At 39.2% G+C, this 24,022-nt stretch overlaps 1 protein-coding gene across 2 annotated transcripts; it reads right to left on the reverse strand.

The window, feature by feature from the left end:
• Positions 1-9,199: 9,199 nt before the first annotated feature.
• SPO11 (SPO11 initiator of meiotic double stranded breaks) lies at positions 9,200-23,703 on the reverse strand. Of its 2 annotated transcripts, XM_043480012.1 has the most exons (13): positions 23,563-23,703; positions 21,601-21,714; positions 20,229-20,317; positions 19,749-19,815; positions 19,396-19,504; positions 18,976-19,059; positions 17,765-17,801; positions 17,217-17,326; positions 13,762-13,861; positions 13,439-13,476; positions 12,457-12,533; positions 10,161-10,272; positions 9,200-9,677 (listed from the first exon to the last, which is right to left on the reverse strand). In XM_043480012.1, exons 1-13 carry the CDS (start codon positions 23,691-23,693, stop codon positions 9,558-9,560), a joined length of 1,188 nt encoding a protein of 395 aa, XP_043335947.1. In that variant the 5' UTR covers positions 23,694-23,703; the 3' UTR covers positions 9,200-9,557. The 2 variants fall into 2 exon arrangements, with proteins under 2 accessions (XP_043335947.1, XP_043335948.1); XM_043480013.1 differs by lacking the exon at positions 21,601-21,714 and having other exon boundaries at positions 9,558-9,677; positions 23,563-23,693.
• Between the last annotated feature and the right edge of the window lie 319 nt (positions 23,704-24,022).

Genomic DNA, 24,022 nt, shown 5'->3' on the forward strand with positions numbered 1-24,022 from the left:
AGAACCTACAGTTCTAGCAAACTCCCAGCTGAAGTCGCCAAGCAGACCACAGTTGAACACCAAGAATCTATATGTTTAGAAATCACTTGGGGAAACTTTTTAAAAAATAACTGATGCCTGGGCGTCACTCTTGAAGATTCTGATTTAGCTGGTTTGGGGTGGAAAAAGGGAATTAATATTTTTTAAAAGCTCTCTGAGTGATTCTAAAATGCAGCCAGAGTTCAAGAACTTTAGTCTAAACAATGATAATAGCTCGTTTATTGGCTGGCTGCTGTTTATTATCTGGCTGCTCCATCTTCTATAATTTCCAGAGCAGCCCTATAGGGTAGCTGTCTCCATTTTATAGAAAAAGAAAAGGAGGCTGAGAGAGGTATTGTGACTCGTCAGACATCACACAGCTGTTAAGTGACAGAGCCAGTTGAAGTAGGTCCTGTACCTAAACTCTCCCAACCAGCAAAACCTTAGAATCATCTCTGACAAGTACTCCCTCCTCAGTGACACGTTTCCTCATTGTTTCCCACATGAATCATCTCATACCATCTCTCCTTTCATCTTTCAAAGTCCTCTCAATTCAGTTCAGCTCAGTCACTCAGTCGTGTCTGACTCTTTGTGACCCCATGAATTGCAGCACGCCAGGCCTCCCTGTCCATCACCAACTCCCGGAGTTTACTCAAACTCATGTTCATCGAGTCGGTGATGCCATCCAGCCATCTCATCCTCTATTGTCCCCTTCTCCTCCTGCCCCCAATCCCTCCCAGCATCAGGGTCTTTTCCAATGAGTCAACTCTTCGCATGAGGTGGCAAAAGTACTGGAGTTTCAGCTTCAGCATCAGTCCTTCCAGTGAACACCCAGAACTGATCTCCTTTAGGATGGACTGGGTTGGCTCTCCTTGCAGTCCAATGGACTCTCAAGAGTCTTCTCTAACACCACAGTTCAAAAGCATCAATTCTTCGGTGCTCAGCTTTCTTCACAGTCCAACTCTCACATCCATACATGACCACTGGAAAAACCACAGCCTTGACTAGATGGGACCTTTGTTGGCAAAGTAACGTCTCTGCTTTTTAATATGCTGTCTAGGTTGGTCATAACTTTCCTTCCAAGGAGTAGGCGTCTTTTAATTTCATGGCTGCAGTTACCATCTGCAGTGATTTTGGAGCCCAGAAAAATAAAGTCTGACACTATTTCCACTGTTTCCCCATCTATTTCCCATGAAGTGATGAGACCAGATGCCGTGGTCATAGTTTTCTGAATGTTGAGCTTTAAGCCAACTTTTTCACTCTCCTCTTTCACTTTCATCAAGAGGCTTTTTTGTTCCTCTTCACTTTCTGCCATAAGGGTGGTGTCATCTGCATATCCGAGGTTATTGATATTTCTCCCGGCAATCTTGATTCCATCCTGTGCTTCCTCCAGCCCAGCGTTTCTCATGATGTACTCTGCAAATAAGTTAAACAAGCAGGGTGACAATATACAGCCTTGACGTACTCCTTTTCCTGTTTGGAACCAGTCTGTTGTTCCATGTCCAGTTCTAACTGTTGCTTCTTGACCTGCATACATGTTTCTCAAGAGGCATGTCAGGTGGTCTGGTATTCCCATCTCTTTCAGAATTTTCCACAGTTTATTGTGATCCACACAATCAGAGGCTTTGGCATAGTCAATAAGGCAGAAATACATCTTTTTCTGGAACTCTCTTGCTTTTTCGATGATCCAGTGGATGTTGGCAATTTGATCTCTGGTTCCTCTGCCTTTTCTAAAACCAGCTTGAACATCTGGAAGTTCATGGTTAATGTATTGCTGAAGCTTGGCTTGGAGAATTTTGAGCATTACTTTACTAGCGTGTGAGATGAGTGAAATTGTGTGGTAGTTTGAGCATTCTTTGGCATTGCTTTTCTTTGGGATTGGAATGAAAACTGACCTTTTCCAGTCCTGTGGCCACTGCAGAGTTTTCCATATTTGCTGGCATATTGAGTGCAGCACTTTCACAGCATCATCTTTCAGGATTTGAAACAGCTCAACTGGAATGCCATCAGCTCCACTAGCTTTGTTCATAGTGATGCTTCCTAAGGTCCACTTGACTTCACATTCCAGGATGTCTGGCTCTAGGTGATTGATCACACCATCGTGATTATCTGGGTCATGAAGATCTTTTTTGTACAGTTCCTCTCTGTATTCTTGCCACCTCTTCTTAATATCTTCTGCTTCTGTTAGGTCCCTACCGTTTCTGTCCTTTATTGAACCCATCTTTGCATGAAATGTTCCCTCGGTATCTCTGATTTTCTTGAAGAGATCTCTAGTCTTTCCCATTCTATTGTTTTCCTCTATTTCTTTGCATTGATCGCTGAGGAAGGCTTTCTTATCTCTCCTTGTTATTCTAAGGAACTCTGCAATCAAATGGGTATATCTTTCCTTTTCTCCTTTGCTTTTCATTTCCCATCTTTTCACAGTTATTTGTAAGGCCTCCTCAGACAGCCATTTTGCTTTTTTGCATTTCTTTTTCTTGGGGATGGTCTTGATTCCTGTCTCCTGTACAATGTCATGAACCTCCATCCATAGTTCATCAGGCACTCTGTCTATCAGATCTAGTCCCTTAAATCTATTTCTCACTTCCACTGTATAGTCATAAGGGATTTGATTTAGGTCATACCTGAATGGTCTAGTGGTTTTCTCCACTTTCTTCAATTTCAGTCTGAATTTGGCAATAAGTTCATGATCTGTGCCCCAGTCAGCTCCCGGTCTTGTTTTTGCTGACTGTATAGAGTTTCTCCATCTTTGGCTGTGAAGAATATAACCAGTCTGATTTTGGTGTGGACCATCTGGTGATGTCCATGTATAGAGTCTTCTATTGTGTTGTTGGAAGAGGGTGTTTGCTATGACCAGTGCGTTCTCTTGGCAGAACTCTATTAGCCTTTGCCCTGCTTCATTCCGTACTCCAAGGCCAAATTTGCCTGTTACTCCATGTGTTTCTTGACTTCCTACTTTTGCATTCCAGTCCCCTATAATGAAAAGGACATCTCTTTTGGGTGTTACTTCTAGCAGGTCTTGTAGGTCTTCATAGAACTGTTCAACTTCAGCTTCTTCAGCGTTACTGGTTGGGGCATAGACTTGAATTACCATGATACTGAATGGTTTGCCTTGGAAATGAATGGAGATCATTCTGTCATTTTTGAGATGGCATCCAAGTACTGCATTTCGGATTCTTTTGTTGACTATGATGGCTACTCCATTTCTTCTAAGGGATTCCTGCCCACAGCAGTAGACATAATGGTCATCTGAGTTAAATTCACCCATTCCAGTTCCATCTTAGTTCACTGATTCCTAGAATGTCGATGTTCACTCTTGTCATCTCCTTTTTGACCACTTCCAATTTGCCTTGATTCATGGACCTAACATTCCAGGTTCCTATGCAATATTGCTCTTTACAGCATCAAATCTTGCTTCTATCACCAGTCCCATTCACAACTGGGTGTTGTTTTTGCTTTGGCTCCATCCTTTCATTCTTTCTGGAGTTATTTAGTGCTTATTGTATTCTGTCTCATATGGTCATGGGTGTATTTGCCTTGTCTAGCTTCCTAGATTTTAAACTTTGTGTTTTACACCCACATATGTAGCACCGAGCACAGTCTTACATATTTTGGTGTTTAATATGTGTTGAATTATATTTTCCATTTCCAAGGAATCTTCCAGAAGCCTCTATTATATACAGATTCTTGTATAATACTGGTTATTCAGCATACTTTAAAAAAATCTTTCTGCTGTTTAGGAATATGTAATTGACAAGCTGCCTTTGCATACCCTATCAGTGGAACAATAGTAGCAGCCTGTGCACCAAATATAGCAGTAACAGTCCAAGGGTGTTATTCAAACCCACACTTGTCCTAACAGTTACACTACAGAATAGCTATTATTACTGTTATCCCCATCTACAGTTGATGAAACCAAGGCCAGATTGTAACTTCTCCCAGTTACAAAGGCAGTGAGTAGAAGTGGAACTGGGATGCAAGCATCCTGCCCCTCAAAATATGACTTTACAGATGGAAGACAGGCTGTGGTGTCACCTAACTTTTCCCCTCAGAAACAGGAAGAGGGATCAAAATCATCTGTATCAGGGGGTATGATTATTTAGCCATAAAATAAAGGTGAAATTATGAAAAAAAAAGCAATTAAAATTCAGTTTTGGTCATGGCTACGATTCACATTAGTAAATCCTTCTGCAGTTTTAATACAAGAGGATATTTATGAATGACCATAGAGCTTCCAAACAAAGCTAGTGGAGCTGATGGCATTCCAGTTGAGCTGTTTCAAATCCTGAAAGATGATGCTGTGAAAGTGCTGCACTCAATATGCCAGCAAATATGGAAAACTCTGCAGTGGCCACAGGACTGGAAAAGGTCAGTTTTCATTCCAATCCCAAAGAAAAGCAATGCCAAAGAATGCTCAAACTACCACACAATTTCACTCATCTCACACGCTAGTAAAGTAATGCTCAAAATTCTCCAAGCCAAGCTTCAGCAATACATTAACCATGAACTTCCAGATGTTCAAGCTGGTTTTAGAAAAGGCAGAGGAACCAGAGATCAAATTGCCAACATCCACTGGATCATCGAAAAAGCAAGAGAGTTCCAGAAAAAGATGTATTTCTGCCTTATTGACTATGCCAAAGCCTCTGATTGTGTGGATCACAATAAACTGTGGAAAATTCTGAAAGAGATGGGAATACCAGACCACCTGACATGCCTCTTGAGAAACATGTATGCAGGTCAAGAAGCAACAGTTAGAACTGGACATGGAACAACAGACTGGTTCCAAACAGGAAAAGGAGTACGTCAAGGCTGTATATTGTCACCCTGCTTGTTTAACTTATTTGCAGAGTACATCATGAGAAACGCTGGGCTGGAGGAAGCACAGGATGGAATCAAGATTGCCGGGAGAAATATCAATAACCTCGGATATGCAGATGACACCACCCTTATGGCAGAAAGTGAAGAGGAACAAAAAAGCCTCTTGATGAAAGTGGAGAGGAGAGTGAAAAAGTTGGCTTAAAGCTCAACATTCAGAAAACTATGACCACGGCATCTGGTCTCATCACTTCATGGGAAATAGATGGGGAAACAGTGGAAATAGTGTCAGACTTTATTTTTCTGGGCTCCAAAATCACTGCAGATGGTAACTGCAGCCATGAAATTAAAAGACGCCTACTCCTTGGAAGGAAAGTTATGACCAACCTAGACAGCATATTAAAAAGCAGAGACGTTACTTTGCCAACAAAGGTCCATCTAGTCAAGGCTGTGGTTTTTCCAGTGGTCATGTATGGATGTGAGAGTTGGACTGTGAAGAAAGCTGAGCACCGAAGAATTGATGCTTTTGAACTGTGGTGTTAGAGAAGACTCTTGAGAGTCCATTGGACTGCAAGGAGAGCCAACCAGTCCATCCTAAAGGAGATCAGTTCTGGGTGTTCACTGGAAGGACTGATGCTGAAGCTGAAACTCCAGTACTTTTGCCACCTCATGCGAAGAGTTGACTCATTGGAAAAGACCCTGATGCTGGGAGGGATTGGGGGCAGGAGGAGAAGGGGACAATAGAGGATGAGATGGCTGGATGGCATCACCGACTCGATGAACATGAGTTTGAGTAAACTCCGGGGGTTGGTGATGGACAGGGAGGCCTGGCGTGCTGCAATTCATGGGGTCACAAAGAGTCAGACACGACTGAGTGACTGAACTGAACTGATAGAGCTTCCCAGGTGGTGCTAATGGTAAAGAACCTGCCTGCCAATGTGACGTAGAGAGTTGCAGGTTTGCTCCCAGGGTTGGGATGACCTCCTGGGGGAGGGCATGACAACTCACTTCAGCATTCTTGCCTGGAGAATCCCATGGTCAGAGGAGTCTGACAAGCTACAGTCCATGGGGTTGCAAAGAGTTGGACATGACTGAAGCAACTTAGCACGCACACATATAGTTTATATTCCATTTTTAGGTGAGTAGAGAGTGAATATATTTGTAATTTTAGTATCAGTTTCTTTTTATTTGAAGTGATCTTTAATTCTTCTACTTTAAAAGTCCTAATATGTTGTCTTAGGTTTTTGTAAATAGCTTGGTTGCAATGAAGCACACATTAAGTGTAGCTTTACAAGGAATTGGGGGCATCTAAAGCTGATGATACATAATGGGTTCCTGTGTGTAGAAGTACTCAATGTCACACAGAAAGCCTCATGGTTTTCACAACCTCTTGTGTCTCAGACTCTTTCACCCCATTCCTGAAAACAAGGGCTTGAAATTATTACAAAGAAATATCCACCCAAAATAGTGGGAAAATTTGAGAGAACTATAGAGCTTCTGCCAGCAGAGGGAGACCTTGACTTCTTTTTACAAGATTGTTTTCTTGGTGAACAGAAGTCCAAACAGAAGTAATGTTTCTCAATAGTTTACTACAAAAACATCCCGCTGAAAATATTTTTTAACATCTGTGTGGCTTAGCTTTGACAGCATCTCTTCTTTTCAGCATCACTGAAGAGGTATTTACATCAAACAGTTCAAATGAGACACTAAGGGAAGTCATAGATGGAAACCCCGGAGTGTTTTTTTGCCTGTTTTGTAGAAAGTGCAAAATGGGTTTATTTTCCCATCAAATCATGACTTCTGAAATCAATTAGCATCATCAATGATGACAGCTAAATTTCCCAGAAACCTGGGGATATTATGAGAGCTTTTATTTTACAAGGGTGATTATGAGCCCTTAAGGAAAAACCAAGATTCTCTGAACATCTTTCTGTTGCACCAGTTTTTATTCACTTTAATTATAAACAGATTCCAACCCAAATGTTCTTTCTTTATTAAAATTATGAAAATATTAAAAATAAATACAGATGGTAGAGAGGATGTCTGTTGTCAGTTGCCATTTTAAACTGCTGCCTATTTTACAGTAATCTTTTTTAGAAACAAATCTTAAGACTTAGAATTCTAGCTGGGTCCCAAACAGCCACTAACATTAACTTTTCATCTGTATCTAATAAAGATAGGGAGCTAAGCCCAACTGCAGTGTATTTTGCTCTCCTCTCTCCTCCCATTTTCGTTTCCCAAAATAAATGAAAATTAATTTACACAAATTTCTAACATAAACTTGAAAGGAATTTAATTATCCAAAGTGAATGTATCTGCAAAACTTTTTCAAATCTATTTTCAGATTTTAATGACTATGGTAGATTTTTTTTATTTCTCCTCATTTTGACAGTAGACCCTAATCCAGACCTTCTGTGGCTTAACCACATATTTCTAAGTTAGTATTTTTCTCCTTTACAAAACTTGTCAAAATTCAATGATTATTAGATGTTAAGGGAGGAAGTGTTGTATACATTCAAAGAAAAACTTGCAATTTATAACATGTTTTTTAGAATTTGCAGTAGTCTCACAAGTCAGTCAAATTAACGGTATACCAGAATATACTCAAGAGGAAATATCTGGTTCTGATGTGACTAGAGAACATAACGTAACAGGCTTGACATCAGGGACCCTCCTTACTGGGCAGTGTGCATGCCTGGCCACACATGACACCGTTGACAAGCACCAGTACCATGATTAAAGCGTGAACTGTGGAGTCAGACTCCCTGGGAGCAGGTCCCAGCTCCACCGCTTTGTAGTTATGTGACCTTGGGAAAGTTACTTAACCTCCCTGCACGCTTGATGCCTCATCTGAAAATGGAGATAGGAAAGGTACTTGCTCATAGGGTTTCTGTGAACATGAAATTAGTTAATGCTGGTAAAGCATCTAGAAAAATACCTGGCAACATAATAAGTGTCATACAAGTATTTTTCATTATTGTTTTTGACCTTATTTACCTCTTGAGTAGGGCTGGCTTAATGGCTGTGCCACCAGCACAGTCACACAGGGCCCTGCGCTGAGAAGGGCCCTGTGCTTGCTTTAAGTCTCTGCTGCTGTCATCTTGAAATTCTTAATAACTCTGAAACAAAGGACCCTACGCTTACCTTCTGCACTCAGTTCAGTCACTCAGTCGTGTCCAACTCCTTGCGACCCCATGAACCGCAGCACGCCAGGCCTCCCTGTCCATCACCAACTCCCAGAGTCCCCCCAAACCCATGTCCATTGAGTCGGTGATGCCATCCAACCGTCTCATCCTCTGTCGTCCCCTTCTCCTCCTGCCCTCAATCTTTCCCAGCATCAGGGTCTTTTCCAATGAGTACCTTCTGCACTGGGCCCCAAATATTCGGTACCTGGTCCTGCCCTGGAGGTAGATGGTGTCACTGTCCCCTTCTGCTACATCTGGCTGGGGCTTTAGACAAGCAACAGCCTCTGTGTTCTCACCTGTAAACTGTGAGTCTAACTACTGCCCTGACAAGGCTCTTGAGAGAGTTAAGTAAGATAATATGTAAGCAGTGATTGGCACATGTAAGTTCTCAGAGGTATATTCTGTTCACATTTATCGTGATAAAAATTAACCCAATGTTTCTTCACTTCTCCTGTAAATACATATTCTTGCCTACAATTACAAGAAAGTTTTCAGTGCAGTTAAAAGTTTGTTGAAAATACAGAATAAAATCATAAAACTCATCTCTGGAAAATTAAGATAGGTTTACGAGAGGAGAAGATCACACCTTTACTGTTATAGGTAGGACTTATTAAAATTTGAGGCTTCTGTAAATCTTAAAGCTGAACAAGTTCTTTGTTCGATAAACCTCGGCTAGAGAAGAACTCAAGTGACTTGAATTTGGGTGAGAACTGATGAAACCCTGGGGAAGTTTTTCAAATAAGTATATTATTAAGAAGTATGCTCAAAGTCAAATCAAAGCACTGAGGACTACATCAACCCAGTATTTATTCATAATAAATATTACCACTACTTTCATAGTGAATGACTGAAGCATGACCCCTACACTATGAAAGCAAAGGAAAATGTGACTAAGAAGAAATTGCTTGATACTTTCATTAATTTGCAACCTTTCAAATTTAGGTTATTATTACTTTTGTTACTGGGGCTTCCCTGGTGGCTCAGACGGTAGGGAAACCTCCTGCCATGCAAGAGACCTGGGGTCGATCCCTGGGTTGGGAAGATGCCCTGAAGAAGGGAACAGCTACTACTGGAGAATACACTCCAGTATTCTGCATAGTCCATTGGGTTGCAGAGTCAGACACGAGTGAGTGACTTTCACTTCACTTCTTCACTTTTGTTACTAACAGGATACTTCATGAAGTAATAGAATACTTCATGCCTTAACATGACTTGTACTGTAGAAAGTAAATAAAGCATTTCTGCAGACTTTGATGACATGTGTTAGACATTTTTTCAAACAAAATTTAAAAGTCAAAATAACATACATCCTTCTATGATTTAATTTAGAACACAGGATAGAAATTAATCTCTAAGAGATAAGCCTTATCAAGAAAATTAGAGTATAGCAGTTTTTGACAAAAAAATACAATTATGAAAAATTATTAATTTTACCTCTATAAAATGAAGAACATTTGCTCTTTGCACAACAGTATCTACTGCTGAAAACAAAACTAATGAAAAGCCTCTTGTGATCACAAGATACATTCTGACATATTTTTATATCCACCCGCCAAATTTTAATTTGTTAGGTAAGTATACTCTGGAAAGATAGTCTGATGATAGGAAGGTCAAAGCTTGAATTTCTGCCTTCATTTTAGAGTCTGCCATTATTTCCATCTGTCAATAAAAGTAAACTATAGTCATACCAGAGTCCTTTGCTACAGTTCTGTCAGCTCAAACTGGTAAATCTAGATTTGTTTTAGTCTCCAACACCATGGGCAATAAACTTTAGGTCAGCCAGAATATTTTAGAGTTGCTACAGCTAAAAATATTAGTATGGATTCCTTCAATAGTTAGGAATGGTCTGGCATCTTTATAATTTCCTTCACTCCATTTTTCCTTCATGAACTACGATAGAACCGTAGACAATGGGTATTTAACTATGATGAGAATAAATTAGGTCAACTCCACCCAGCTAACCTTATCTATTAGCATTCACAATTCAATGTTTCAGCAACAATTTACTGCCAAACAATGCACATGGCAGTTGCTAGTTATATAAAAATTCAAGAAGGATAGCTTCAAAATATGATGCAAATAGCCACTGCTAAAAGTAAAAAGCAATAAAACATGACATTTGCATTTTAAAAAGAAACATACTTCTTTTCTCCAAAACGGTTGACAAGTAATATAAGGTCTCTTTAGGATGCTGTCAAGTTTCATCTGGTCCCGTTTTGTCAGTGGAATTAAAGTACATTTGGGTATATTTAATCTGGGGGAAAAAATAGGTTAAAAAAAATCAGTAAAAACAAAGTGCTCCTGTAACTTTAAGGTCACATACATTTCATTTTTATTTATCATGCTATTTCAAAAGACTCAGAAATAACAGATGAAAAAATCAGTACAGGTTCACTTTTAAATATGGAGTTTGAGGGAATCTGGTATGTCTTCGACCAGCAAGTGTTCAAGATCATAGTGGAGGTCTGTTTCAAGTTGTTGTTTTCTTTCATGCCACACTCACAGGATGATGACAGGAAGATAGACATTGGTTATAAAACAAATGCCGGGAGCACTAACATCATGTGTCTCAACACCAGGGCTGCCCCCAGAGCACCGCAGTCTTAGAGCAGTGAGCACCAGTGTGTGTGTGGCCAGCAGCGAGATCCACTGTGGGATTTCAGGTCCCACTGAATCCTTAATTCTTTGTAATTCAATGAGAATTTTCTGGGCCAAGGAAGTTAGTCTATCAATTTTCACTTATGCAGTCATGCGTGCACACAGACATACGTACACACATCTATCTTGTTTCAAATTTTTAAAAAGTGGATTGTAATTTTATCTTGGTATGTGTTTTAAAAATAGGACATGAAAAAAAAAATAGAACATGAGAGGTCCAGGATTTATGCTGTGAATTGCTTTTTGAAGTCACAAATCCTGGATTTCCCAGCAGAGCTCTAGTTTCAAACAGTCTTTCTCAATGTCCCCACAGTAATGACTATTTGCCACTGGCAGCTCCTGGATAGGGTGACAATTTGATTGAAAGGGAGGCCTAGAGGATTTCCCTTGAAGCCATGTTTGTGTAGCTATCATGCTATATTTTCTTTGATTGTACATTTATTTAGAGTACATTTATTTTGAGGGCACTGGTGGGATTTGTGAGATACACCTAGAGTTTCTTCGTTTTCTGCCTTAATCAGATTCTCTGTCCTAAACTTGTATTAGAAATGATCTCAATACAAATAGATCACCCCCAAGGGATTTTGACCATGATGTATACACTAAACTGAACAAAACTTTGATTCACTACAGCGTAAACATTCGAAAGTCAAAACCTGAATGTTTTCTCTTGTGCCCTCATTTTGTAAGAAGCATCGATCATTCTATTTTTAGAAAATAAGCGATTTTAACCAAGGTTTGCTCACTGCTTGAAGAAATCCAAATATGTTTAATTTCACTCTCACCTCTCACTAGCCAATTAAAACAATAAAATATCTTAAAATATCACATTAGCAGAGATGAATAAAGTGATAATGTCTTATGCTGAGGGGCAGGTGGGCTCTTATTCTCCAGGGAAGACAAAATAATTAACCTATCCAGAGGGCAGCCAAAGCCTTAAAAATGTGCATACCCTTTGACCCAGCAATTCCGGGAATTCAGCCTATGGGACTAATTAAGGATACAGGCAAAGATTCAGTCACAAGAAGGTCGGTCAGAGGACTATCTTTCAAAACAGAGATTTGGAACCCATCCAAATGTCCAACTACAAGGGACTGACCAAATAGACACACTCAGAATTGAAACCAAGTGGAAGAAGACATTCAAATAAGATCATAGGGATGTATTTATTGATAAGGAAGTGCAATTACATTGTGTTGTGGGAGAAAAGAAGATTACAAAATCAAGCTCTTTCAAATTCTTTTGGAAGAAATTATGGCAATGCACAGCAAATAATCTACAAGGGCAGAACTGTTCGTCTATACGTGACTTTTATCCTGTTACTTAATGATATTTTTTTCTATAACGAATACATATATCTTAAAACTGACAAAATGCAGATCCCCCAACTTTAAGTAATCTTAAAATGAGATTTTTAAATGAAATTAAGAACCTATGATAAAATCAATTCAGATGGCAAATGGTGTTGTCAATGATTACTATTTAGATTCAATGTCTTAATACTTTGTAAGTATAAAGAAATTATTAAAGACTTTAACCATAAGGGTAAAACAAAAAAATGTCTTCTAACTAGCTAAAGGCTCAATTAACCAAATATATTTAAGTATTTTAGTAGTTGAAACAGAAATATCGATAAATTAAATTTATAATGATATAATCCTGAGTTATCGTGAACGTAAGTAAAAAACAGTAAGCACTTCTCCTGGTAGTAACTCTTCAGGCTGAGTGCTACATGTTACAGTGAGTCATCATTTTAAATACCCTCATTGTGCTGTCTAACCTTTTGATATCAGAAGGGAGGAGACCAAGCCATCTAATAGCTGGAACTGTGAGATTATGGGCTTCAAAAGACATAGCCTAAAATAAAGAGCAGAAGTATATTAGCTAAACCTTTTGCAGAGAACTAGCAACACTTGTTTCTGCAGCAATTTTTTTTCAATTTATCAAGGACTAGTACTGAAGACTTCACACTCTCCGAGGCCACAGAAGTAAGAAAATCACCAAGAGCTTAGCTAAACTGGACTTTCAGTGGAGGTTTTAAGACTGCTCTATACTATTTCTGTGTTGATTTTCTATAACATGAAAGTACAAATGACCCTCTCTGACCCAAATTTATTGTCGTTTGTGATTCCACACCTTAATCCCTTGCTCCACCATCCTTTTCTTCTGCTATAAACATACACATCAGGGACACACAAAGTGTACACCAGTGGTTCCCAAACTTTACCATGAGTCAGGAACACTTGGAGGGCCCACCTTTAGAATTCCAGACTCAGGAGGTCTGAATGGGGACTGAGATTTGCATTTCTAACAACTTCCCAGGACCACATTTTGAGAACCACTGATGTGTAGCAGTTGCCGTCCCTAGTGGTAAAGTTTGGTGGTCTTTTCATTTCTCCCAATGGTTGGAATTGGAAAAGTCAGAATTCAAGACTATATATAATTTTCAGGGTATAATTGGTAATCAGTGTTGTTATGCTGAGGGCTTGCCGTTACTTCAGCAGGCCAGGAGAGTGGAGGATAATTAAGGCCTCTTGCCCAAAGGTAATCCCACTCTGTCATCTGCAGTCACACTGGTTATGCTGGAAGCTGGAATCATAAACTCTGAAACAGAGCGGCCCTAGACTAGGACAGTAGCTTCCCTGGTACCTTTTGGGGGCCCTCAGCTTACTAGGGGCTTATAAGTAAATGCAGAAATCACTCCAGTGAATAATACAAACTATCTCAATAGTGGAAAAGGAAAAATATTTTTCTATACTTACCATAGATCCATACTTATAGATACACATTATCTCTATGCCTGTTAAAAGAAAGTTAACTTTGAAATTTGTCTTCTTGCTTATTAGAGTTAGATAATTATATCTAACATCTGCAATTTTTATTTTTGTGGACAATACCAGTGGAAAATTTATGGTTCAGTTTAATACAGTAAAAAACAATAAATGCCCCAAATGATTAGTCATTGATTTAAATCTAATAATCATATTCTTTTAAAGTATTTTATGAAAGTGTTCTATAAGGAGAAAAACACAGCTATAAATATGATTTGATTATGACTATTTCAAATAGTCTAACAATAAATTACCATGTGGATCAGCATCTACCAGAGTGAAAACAGGAATGTGAAATGTATCCCACAACTTCTTGACTAGAAGTCTTGTGTTCAGATCAGGTACCCCCTTTCCCTAGAAGCAAGGATTGAAATCATGCATTTTAATTTCAGTAGAATGAAACTGATGACACTGTGTCCTTATTTTATTATTAACAAATATCTTCATAACTTGACTTAATTATCCCAGGTCTATGTAAATATTTTAGCAGAAACAGAAATAATAAAAAATGTGACATACATAAGGATGTCCACTGCAGTGTTACTTAAAAGGACAGAAACCACAGTAAATATCCAAAAGATCTAACAACAGGCAGCATAGCACAGTGGTGGCATGCATCAGCTTCAGAGCCGACTGCCTGCGCAGGCGTCTGGCTCTGCCACTTCTTAGCAGCGTGGACCTTAACAGTCATGAAAACTCTCTGAGGTTTGGGGCTTTGTAATAACATCTTCCAATATTATTACAGGAACTAAGATATTTAATAATTATAAAGCATTTAAAAGTATCTGGTTTAAACTCAGGATTTAATAAAACCAACGGTAGAATAGTATTATGAAGTGATTAAAACAATAATTATGTAGAAAAATAATTTGAAGAGCATTACAATAATGTTAAAAGAGAGAACAGGAGACCAAATGAAATGTGGAACAGGGAGGAAGCAAGTAGAGATGAGAACGGGCTTTTGATGGGAGAGCCCTGAGTCTGAATTCCCTCTCCACCAATCACTAGTGGGTTTCCTAGTCTCTTTAGGCTATGGCTTTATTTATAAAACTGGGCTAAATATGCCTACCACCCAGAGTTATGGCACTGCAGCAATGTGGAGTGAACTATCTTAATCCCAGTACTAGTTTTTTTTTTTTTTAATATGTATTTATTTAATTTACTTATTTGGCTGTGTCTGGTCTTAGTTGCAGCACACAGGATCTTTTGTTGTGGCACTTGGGCTTTGTTGCCCTGTGGAGTGTGGGATCTTAGTTCCACGACTTGGGATTGAACCCACATCCCCTACATTGCAGATTCTCAATCACTGGACCACCAGGGGAGTCCCTCTCCAAGTCCTAATTTTGACCAGCCTTGAGATTGTGGTAAAACACATTCCTGGGTCCCAATGTCCTATTGTTAAAATGGGGATGATAATAACACCTATCTCATAAGGCTGGAGAGACTTTACAAGTTGATACGAGGGCATGAAGAGAAGGGGGCAACAGAGGATAAGATGGTTGGATGGCATCACTGACTCAACGGACATGGGTCTGAATAAGCTCTGAAAGATGGTGAAGGAGAGGGAGCTGGTGTGCTGCAGTTCATGGGGTCCGAAAGAGTCAGACACAACTGAGTGACTGAACAACAAACAATGTAGAAAACAGCAGTAAATGGAACCCTTATTACGTAAAGTGCCCAGCAGAGTTCCTGGTGCATCACGAATACATAGTGAATGGTAGTGTACTTTGTTTCCTTTGGGAGAGATAACCCATATATGTGGTAGAGGAGTCAGAGAGTACCAAAGATTCCTTCCTAGCCCAGCCCTCGACTCTCAGCTCCCCTCTGCAGGGGCAGCTACTACAGGCCAGCTTCTAGTGGGTGTTTCACCATAGTAACAATAGCAGGTATCAATGGATGCCATGACAGCACCAACATGTAGGCAGACAAAGACTAGAAGGCAGCATTCAAGAGGAAAGACAAGGTAAAAAGAGAAATGTGACCAAGAGCTGAGCTTTATGTGCATCTCCAGTGCACTAGTACCAGCTGTGATTCAAACTCCAAGGGCTGAAACAGAGGCTTGGGCCACTGTTGGTTTCTTTGTCTATAATGGCTTGTCTTCTGATCAGTCCAGCAAACATGCACTCTCACCAGGAAGGTGTGAAACAGCAGGAGGACTCCACCGAAAATGAACCACAGGACAACGCCACTGAGAGATCACTTCAGGGGTTCAGGTATGGTCTTTATTACTGACAAGGTCTCAGTGTACATTTTCTGTCACAACTGTTCTCTCCTCTCTTCAAACTGAGCACATGCCACTAGGATCTCCTGTTATCATCTCAAATTTTTATCTCTAAGACTATATTCAACATCTTTTTTCTACGAAGAACCAAGCCTCCCTTGCCACTTGTTCTATAGCATCCATGGGGATATCGTGGTAAAGCTCCACACAATAGAGTCATTTGGACTCATTCCTCTCATCCCGTGGTCATCACGTCCTTTTAAACTTGCCTTGGAAATGTCCTTTGCTTGAGTCCTTTCTCTTTAACCATTTCCCTGGCAACCTGCCACCAAGGTAACTACCTGAGAGCCTCCAGACAGGATCCCTGAATCTTGTTGTCTCCCTATCCATCTAACTGATGATGCTACCACACAAATCCTTGTCATTTCCTTTCTCACCAATCCTTCTCACTTTTGTTAACACTTGATATTTTTGTACTAAATCAGGATGCCTCCTGGGGGTGGCCAGGCCTTCCAAGATGCCAACAGCTGCCCAACATCCTGCTCCCTCGGCAGGGCAGCTCTCCTCACTGCTTCCAAAAACATACCTTACAAGCATCATACTTAATAAGCCAGGAGAACTGTAAGTAGATGAGCTTTTTTTTTTCTTCAGAGAACTAGGTCTTTATGCAGATCTGTAAGAGTGGAGGAAGGCTGGCACAGGATGGGGAACCTGATGTATCTGTTGCTCTCCCATCATCTCACTGACCCACACCCCTGGCTTCCTGTACTGCCACCTCCTTCTTCCCCAGGCCAGCAGATGTCATTGGGCTCCCCGGTTTTATGAACACCTCCCACATTACCCTTTGCTAATTATTGCCTGTAGTTCTCTGTGTATTACCTCAACATATGCTTCTGTGTTCTTTGCTCTTCTTTCAATAGCATACAAACCGTGTGAGGAAGAACAAGGAGTAGCTCTTGTTCATTCAACCCTATCAAAGCTCCCATGTTACCATATTATAGTCAAGACAAGTAGCCCCTGTGGGAATGGTGTGAGGGTGATACTGAGAGCCTATGTAAACTTACGTTTTTATTAGAAAATCTCTGGTATTTAAGAATCGGGACCATCACCTTGATTTCAGTCAGATTTGAGGATGGTTAAATAAATGCCTCAGAAATTCTTGTTCTATAATCCCAAAGGATGCTTCATAGTGACAAGAGAATGCTGTTCAAACTCACAGATGACATTATAAACCACTCTTGTGTGTATATGTGCTTCAGTTGTGTCTGACTCTTTCCAATTCCATGGACTGTAGCCCGCCAGGCTCCTCTGTCCTTGGGATTTCTCAGGCAAGAATACTGGAACAGGTTGCCATTTCCTACTCCAGGGGATCTTCCTGACCCAGGGATATAACCCATGTCTCCAGCATTGGCAGGCAGACAAACCCCTCTTATTGATCACCAAAGTAGCCCATTAGTCTGCTAATTGAGGTAAAAGTAGATAATATACCGTAACCATGATGCATGGAGACATTTTGTTGCAAAAGTTGTCATCCAGGAGGCGCTGAAATGTTGCATCTTTTTCTACAATTAGTAGAAATTTCGCATCCGTAATTAAATCTGTGAAGTTAAGGCTGATAAATTTAAGGCATGTGTGTTTCAACTGAGCCAGTAATTATAAGTAACAATGCCATATCAATCAATTCAAAAGTAGCTATAGATATAGAATTTTTGTTTTTACCTTCACACATCAGATACCTAGTCTCTTCCAAGGCATCTTCCCAACCCAGGGATCGAACCTGCTTCTCTTGCTTGTCCTGCATTGGCAGTCAGATTCTTTACCACTAGCCCCACCTATTCACACACAGTATTTACATATCTGTCTTTCTTACTAGATAGTGAGCGCCTAAAAATATCCTAGAAAAGGGAGCATGGTATGTTCATCTTGACCAATACAGGGTATGGCTTACTGGTTACACATTATGAAGGCTTGATTTATTAAAGTAAAAATGAATGAACGTTCTGTAAGTTTAAATAGCTTTCTCACTCAAAGGATACTCTGAATTCCTTGAATATTAGATGGCACAGCAACAGCCTAAGTTAACAAGAGGAGACAGTTTTTATTTTAAATAAATAGCAAGTATAACAACATTTGGGCTTCTCTGGTGGCTCAGACGGTAAAGAATCCACCTGCAATATGGGAGACCTGGGTTTGATCCCTGGGTTGGGCAGATCTCCTGGAGGAGAGCATGGAAACCCTCTTCAGTATTCTTGTCTGGAGAAGAGTCTGGCAGGCTCTTCCCTTCTCCAGGAGAAGAGTCTGGCAGGCTACAGTCTGCGGGGTCCCAAAGAGTAGGACATGACTAAGCTACTAAGCAAACATACACAATAACATTTAAAAATGTATCAAGAACACTTTTTGTTGTTGTTTAGTCGCTCAGTTGCAACCCCCGTGGACTGTAGCTCACCAGGCTCCTCTGTCCATGGGATTTCCCAGGCAAGAATATTGGGAGTGGGTTGCTATTTCCTCCTCCAGGGGATCTTCCCAAGCCAGGGATTGAACCCGTGTCTCTGAGTCTCCTGTATTGCAGGTGGATTGTTTACCACTGAGCCACTGGGGAAGCCCTATATTTTCATTTTTTAAAAATACACTGTCATCAGAAGTCTACACCTCAGTAAGAAAATAGTAGGACACAGATTTACTTTTCAATAAGAAAAGAGACATACAACCCAAACTACTTCCCAGCAGGTGAAAATTTCTTGGAAACTTTATAGATATGTGGCTTAAAAAGCAGAAACTGATAAAGGAAAGACTTCCTTATGTAGAATATCATAGGTGTCATTCTCCTCTTTCCAAAATGGTGAGTTAACCATTTCCAAACTTCTGTGCTAGTTCTGTGACTTTCCATGTACTAAAGCCTAGCAAACACTTTAGTCTCAAATTTACAAATTTCAGAACCAGAAAATTTTATGAAGATACATAAATAGCCATGCTAAAATGGTCAAGTCACACTTTTACCTGAAAACAACAAACAGTGCATTTAAAAAAGGAATGTGTATGTTTGTTTATTTCAATATGACATCTGACAATTGGCATATTTGGAAACTGGGTAATGTACAACCCCATAAAGCATATACCTATTCATCCTTTCATTTTATTTAAAGTCTTGAGCTCTGAACTACATACCAAAGCCAGTCAATAGAGTGCATTTCAAACACAAAGGAGCTTGAAATGGAGTGGAAGCACATGAACACATTATGATGCTTACTGTTGCACGTGTGCAGTTCACCTTGGTGCCATCTTCCTCAAGGTACTTTAAATCGCCAGCAATTAAACCTTTTGATGTAGACAGCTGAAAAAAGTAATAGTCATATATGAAACCTTTTTCTCGAGTGCATTTTATGCTTCTAAGTCCCTTCTCATGTTCACCTGCTAAATCATATAGGCATTTTGGATCAGACTGGAATTTAAGAAATAAAGGAGAAAATACGTAAGCGTTTAGGAATGAAAAGTGTCTGACAATTCATCAGTTTTGCTTCCTTTAGCCAAGGGGATCCACTGAGACTAGATTATTTAAATTCATAGTGAGAAAAACATAATATCAAAAATATGAAAAGGTGGCACAGGTTACATTTATTCTATTTTCATACATTTTGTTTTAAAATATCTTTTATTAAATGCTACTTACTATATGCAGACTCCTCCTCGGCACTTTTAACATACAGGAAATATCATTGATAATATTGTCCACAACAGTCTGGTTACCAAAGAGTTGGCTGTCAGTGTAATAAATGTCTCTGTGAAAATTTTAAAAATATATATTTTAATTAACCATATTTTCTCTGAATATGATAAATATTGGAATATTAACTGAAGAAAGCTTTGAGTGGGTGTAAACAAATAATTTATTACCCACAGTCTAGTTTTACGTAACTTTTCAAAACATATAATGAAAGTCAATCCCACACATATAATGAAAGTCAATCCCACTTAACCTCACAACACATTTCAAAGAGTAATTTATTAGAATAATGTACTTACCTTTTGGTTGCATAAGTGTTGCTCTGTACTAATTTATAAATCATGGAAAATATTTTAAGAATTAGTGCTGGAAAATAAGATGGAGTAAGTGAGTTACTCATCACTTACAAAAATCAAAACATTCTGTGATCAAGGATTAACTCTCTCCAGTTACTTTCCACAACATTATAAAAATTATCTTTCCAAAAGAGAAGTGTTAAGTACAGAATGATAATTGTCTACGAGATAGATAAAATTAAGTGTTCTATGTACAGCAAAATTGAAAGACTATTTTTCCACTGAATCATATACTTGAACATTCATTTTGGAATAATACTTTACTTCCACATTTATTGACAATGCAAAATTCTACAAATTTATTTCAAGTACAGGATGGCCTATTAATGAACAAGTAAAATAATTTAGCTCAGAACAACTATGACCCAGAAAGTAATCAAAATTATTTACTTTACCACTAAAAGCTATGAAAGATGAATTTACCAAAATTTTTAACTGATTTTGGTGAATCACTTTTGATTTTTCTTGTGGTACAATGAGATACCATGTGAAGACCCACAGAATCTTCAAACCTGTCATTTTGTTTAAAGCAAGGGAATAGAATAAAAAAGAGTTAACTTCTGAACACCAAACAACATACAATATATGTCCTCTTCTGAACATCATTTAAATCCACATTTCTTCTCAATGTAAGCACTGAAGTTTTAGGATAACCTCGTTTATAAGTTTAGAGAATTCCAAGTGGTAATCAGGTAATTATCTTTGCAACATACAGAGGCACTAAAAGAGTGTTTAAAATACATGAATTAAACACCTTTGATTATAGTGTGTGCGCATGTGTGTGTATTTCTTTCCTGGGAAGACATTTAGGGTATGTGAACTGTTATAAATTATTTCACAATTTTAGTAGCATTTTGCTTATTGATTTAATGCTTTTATTCAATTTAATAATAAGATTTGAAATATTTCATTTAATTTACCCCCAAAGTTACAGTAATGAAATAAGTTTATACTCGGTTGTTAAATTGAACTGCCAAGCCTGTCCTAAAGATGGCAGAAGGCACCAGGCAAACAGGCCAGGTGACAGCTGCTTCAAGGCTTGGTGAAATCCACCTTGCAAAATATGATTCAAAAGTTTACAGTTTCACTAATTATATTGATCATAAAATAATAATGAATGACTAAAGAGCCTTAAGATTTCTTTAATTCTTTTCCTGTAACTCTTACTGAGGACTAATCTTGCAGTGTTTTTCATTGTTTAGTGAAAAGTGTCTACAGGTTGAGGACCTGAAAGAATCAAACTATGTAACTAGATTCCAAGACTCTGATAAAGCTGTTTGCTGATTTTACCCTCTTGGGGACATGACTTCGCAGGAGGAGATCTGCTAAGAGAATGAGCCATCGCAATGTGTTCTGTGCTCAGGATACATTTATTTTGGTCTCAATATCAGGGCTGGTTATAGCTCCCCTGAGCAAGTGGTTTGCTTCTGCAGTACAGATAAGAATTCTGATGGTGATATTTTCCCCTTTGAGTGCTAGAAAGCTTAGATCCAAGGCTGGAGCCTATTTTTAGCAGGACTGTTTAAGACTTTATCATATGCATTTTGAATTCTAACTTCTTTTGGTGCTCCATTTTTTTGTTCCTAGCATTGTTTTCCCTTTGCCTTATCTTTCACACCTACTTGTAGTTTATATAACCTGCCTGTATGGTATGTATTTTATAAACTTCCTTAAATCCTTTTTGGCAGGGTAAAGGCAACAAACAGAATTAAATCCAACTAGAACTCTAACTCAAATAAATTCTAATAATGACTTAGATAATGCACTTAAAAATTTAAAAATGCAAAATGCCCACTTTATATTTTCCCAGCTTGATCTGTTGTCTATTGTGAATGCAGGTGCTTCATTTCTTGCCAAGCTTGTGACTATGTCTTGGATAATTTTTTCTATAGATGAAAGAACCTCAGAACTGAAAGAATAAACACACAATGATTCAATCTTAATTCTAAATTAGACCTTTACAATAGGTAACATTTCCCCAGAATATTAATTTTTTGTTTCATTGGTTGTTTTTTAAGACTAGATGATACATGTCAATATTCTCTCCCACTAAATTTTAACATGAGTAATACATTAAAACAATTGTATTTATAGTGGTGGATTTCAAGGAAATTTCATTTGCTTGTAATTTTACTTCTCAATTACCAACTTAAGTACTATCTCCCTTTTAATGACCAATTTATAAATACATTGATATAAATGTATTGATATAATGTATTGATATAAATACATTGATCTTCAGATCAATCTACTTTAAATACAAACTCATTGACTTGAAATACTACTGATAAATCTTTTAATTGATGTAATACTGGCTTTTATTTCCCCAAATGCAATGTGAAAATATTTCAAAAAAAACAGTTCTTACTATAGTATGTTACCCTAATTGATGTCATGCCATAAATCAGCCCTTTTGAATTTTAGTGATACAAAAAGAAAAAAGTTTAATCATTACCATGAAAGGGCTTGGCAACTACTACACCACAGAAAATGATTAAGACTTAGCACAGTTTTCCGTCAGCTGACTCTTAATTTCACAAGCCATCAGCTTCAAAAAATGTTATTCTGTTATAAACACCATAAAAATATTGCCTAGGAAGGAAAATCATATTAAATCTAGAAAATGCACAAAATGTAGTGTTCGAATTTCCATAGAAACTTCACAGCTTTCATTGAAAATGCATGTATCAGAAAATAACTTTTAAAACATTCAATATTTTCTGATTTTGAGAGCAAAACTGATTTAAGTATCTTATTCATTTTTCTAGTTTGGAAAAAAAGCTGCAGTAATATTATGACTAACTTTAAAACAATCAGATTTACATCTGAAACCTAAACAGGGACTGCCACCCCCTTCTTTTACCCTCTTCTAGTACTCTCTTAACTAAAACATATTATAAAATTTGTTTGTCGCTTTCTAGGGCGTCTTGTTTTTTTTGGTAGTTGGTCTGGGCTTAAATGACAGTACTTTGTTTAAGTGAAAAACCTTGCTGATAAAACTAGAAAAGCAGATCAAGTAAGCGGAACAACAGAGCATTTTAAGTGAAAGTGGTGAATAATGTAAACATATTTCCTGCAGTTAACTCCAGGTTGGGCAGCTGGAGAATCTCTGTAATTGATTTTATCAGCACCACACTCTTAAGCTAAACTCTAACTGTTTTAACTGATTTAAAGAAATGTGTATTTTCTTCCCTTTCAGGTCCATAAATCCCATTGTCTTACTATAAACCACTTAAAATGTGTTGACTTCCTCATTCATTTTGATAAAACACACTTATTAAGAACTCACAACATTGACTTCCCCCGACCCTTCCTTCAAAAAAAAAAAAGCTTGAAAACTTCTAAATTTTCACAACTTTTAAAAAATAAACACCAAGCCAAACTGCGCCTTAAACTCCTCAACTGTCCAGATCTCAGGAAACCCGTGACGCCAGCTGTGGGGATGCTCCTGGAACATTCTAGAAGACACAGCGGGGGGTGGGGGGGCTGTGGGGGTGGGGGTGTAGGTGCGGCTGGCACCGGGCTTTTTGAGTTGAGAGTAAGAAGAAATAGGGGGCACTAAACTTTCTTGGCGTTCAGGGCTGGTGGGCCAAACAGGCCTCCGTGGCCTCAACATTCTGAGGTGGCCTTGCTCCCCAGATTGGGGAGATGGGAAGGGGGTCCAGCATTTCTCCACAGAGCACCTCAAGCCTGGCTGGGCAGAACCTTCTTGCTCCCTAACTCCCAGCCGTCTGTGCCCCAGAAAGAACCCATATACCTAGAAGCCAAGCGCATCCCGCTACCCGCGGGCTCCTCGCCACCTCTCCTCAGGGCGGCCAGTAGGGAAGCCCTGTGCTGGTCCAAAACCTCGAAAAACGAGGCCTCGGGGCCCCTGGGCATAAAGGCCATAAGGACCGACTACAACAAAAGCATCCAACAACAGGAGCAGGAGCTCCACCTGGCCTGAGATCACCCTTCTCTGTACCCACAATGCACTTCCAGGGGTGGGGCCTGGAAGGACAGCTCCTCTCCCGAGCGGGGCGGGGGGGGGCGGACTGCGCATGCGCACACCTCACCCCCAGGTGGGATTGGACTAACGCACGTGCACAGCGCTTGCACTGAGACATCTGTGCGCAGGGCTCTATCAGGTGCAACCTCACCTGGGAGACGAAGTGATGGGCCCCTTCCTGGGTACCTTCTGACAAGCCTCAGGGACCAGCAGGATATATTTGGGATGT

Source organism: Cervus canadensis, chromosome 10 (assembly GCF_019320065.1).
Source record: "Cervus canadensis isolate Bull #8, Minnesota chromosome 10, ASM1932006v1, whole genome shotgun sequence".
Lineage (NCBI taxonomy): Eukaryota > Metazoa > Chordata > Mammalia > Artiodactyla > Cervidae > Cervus > Cervus canadensis.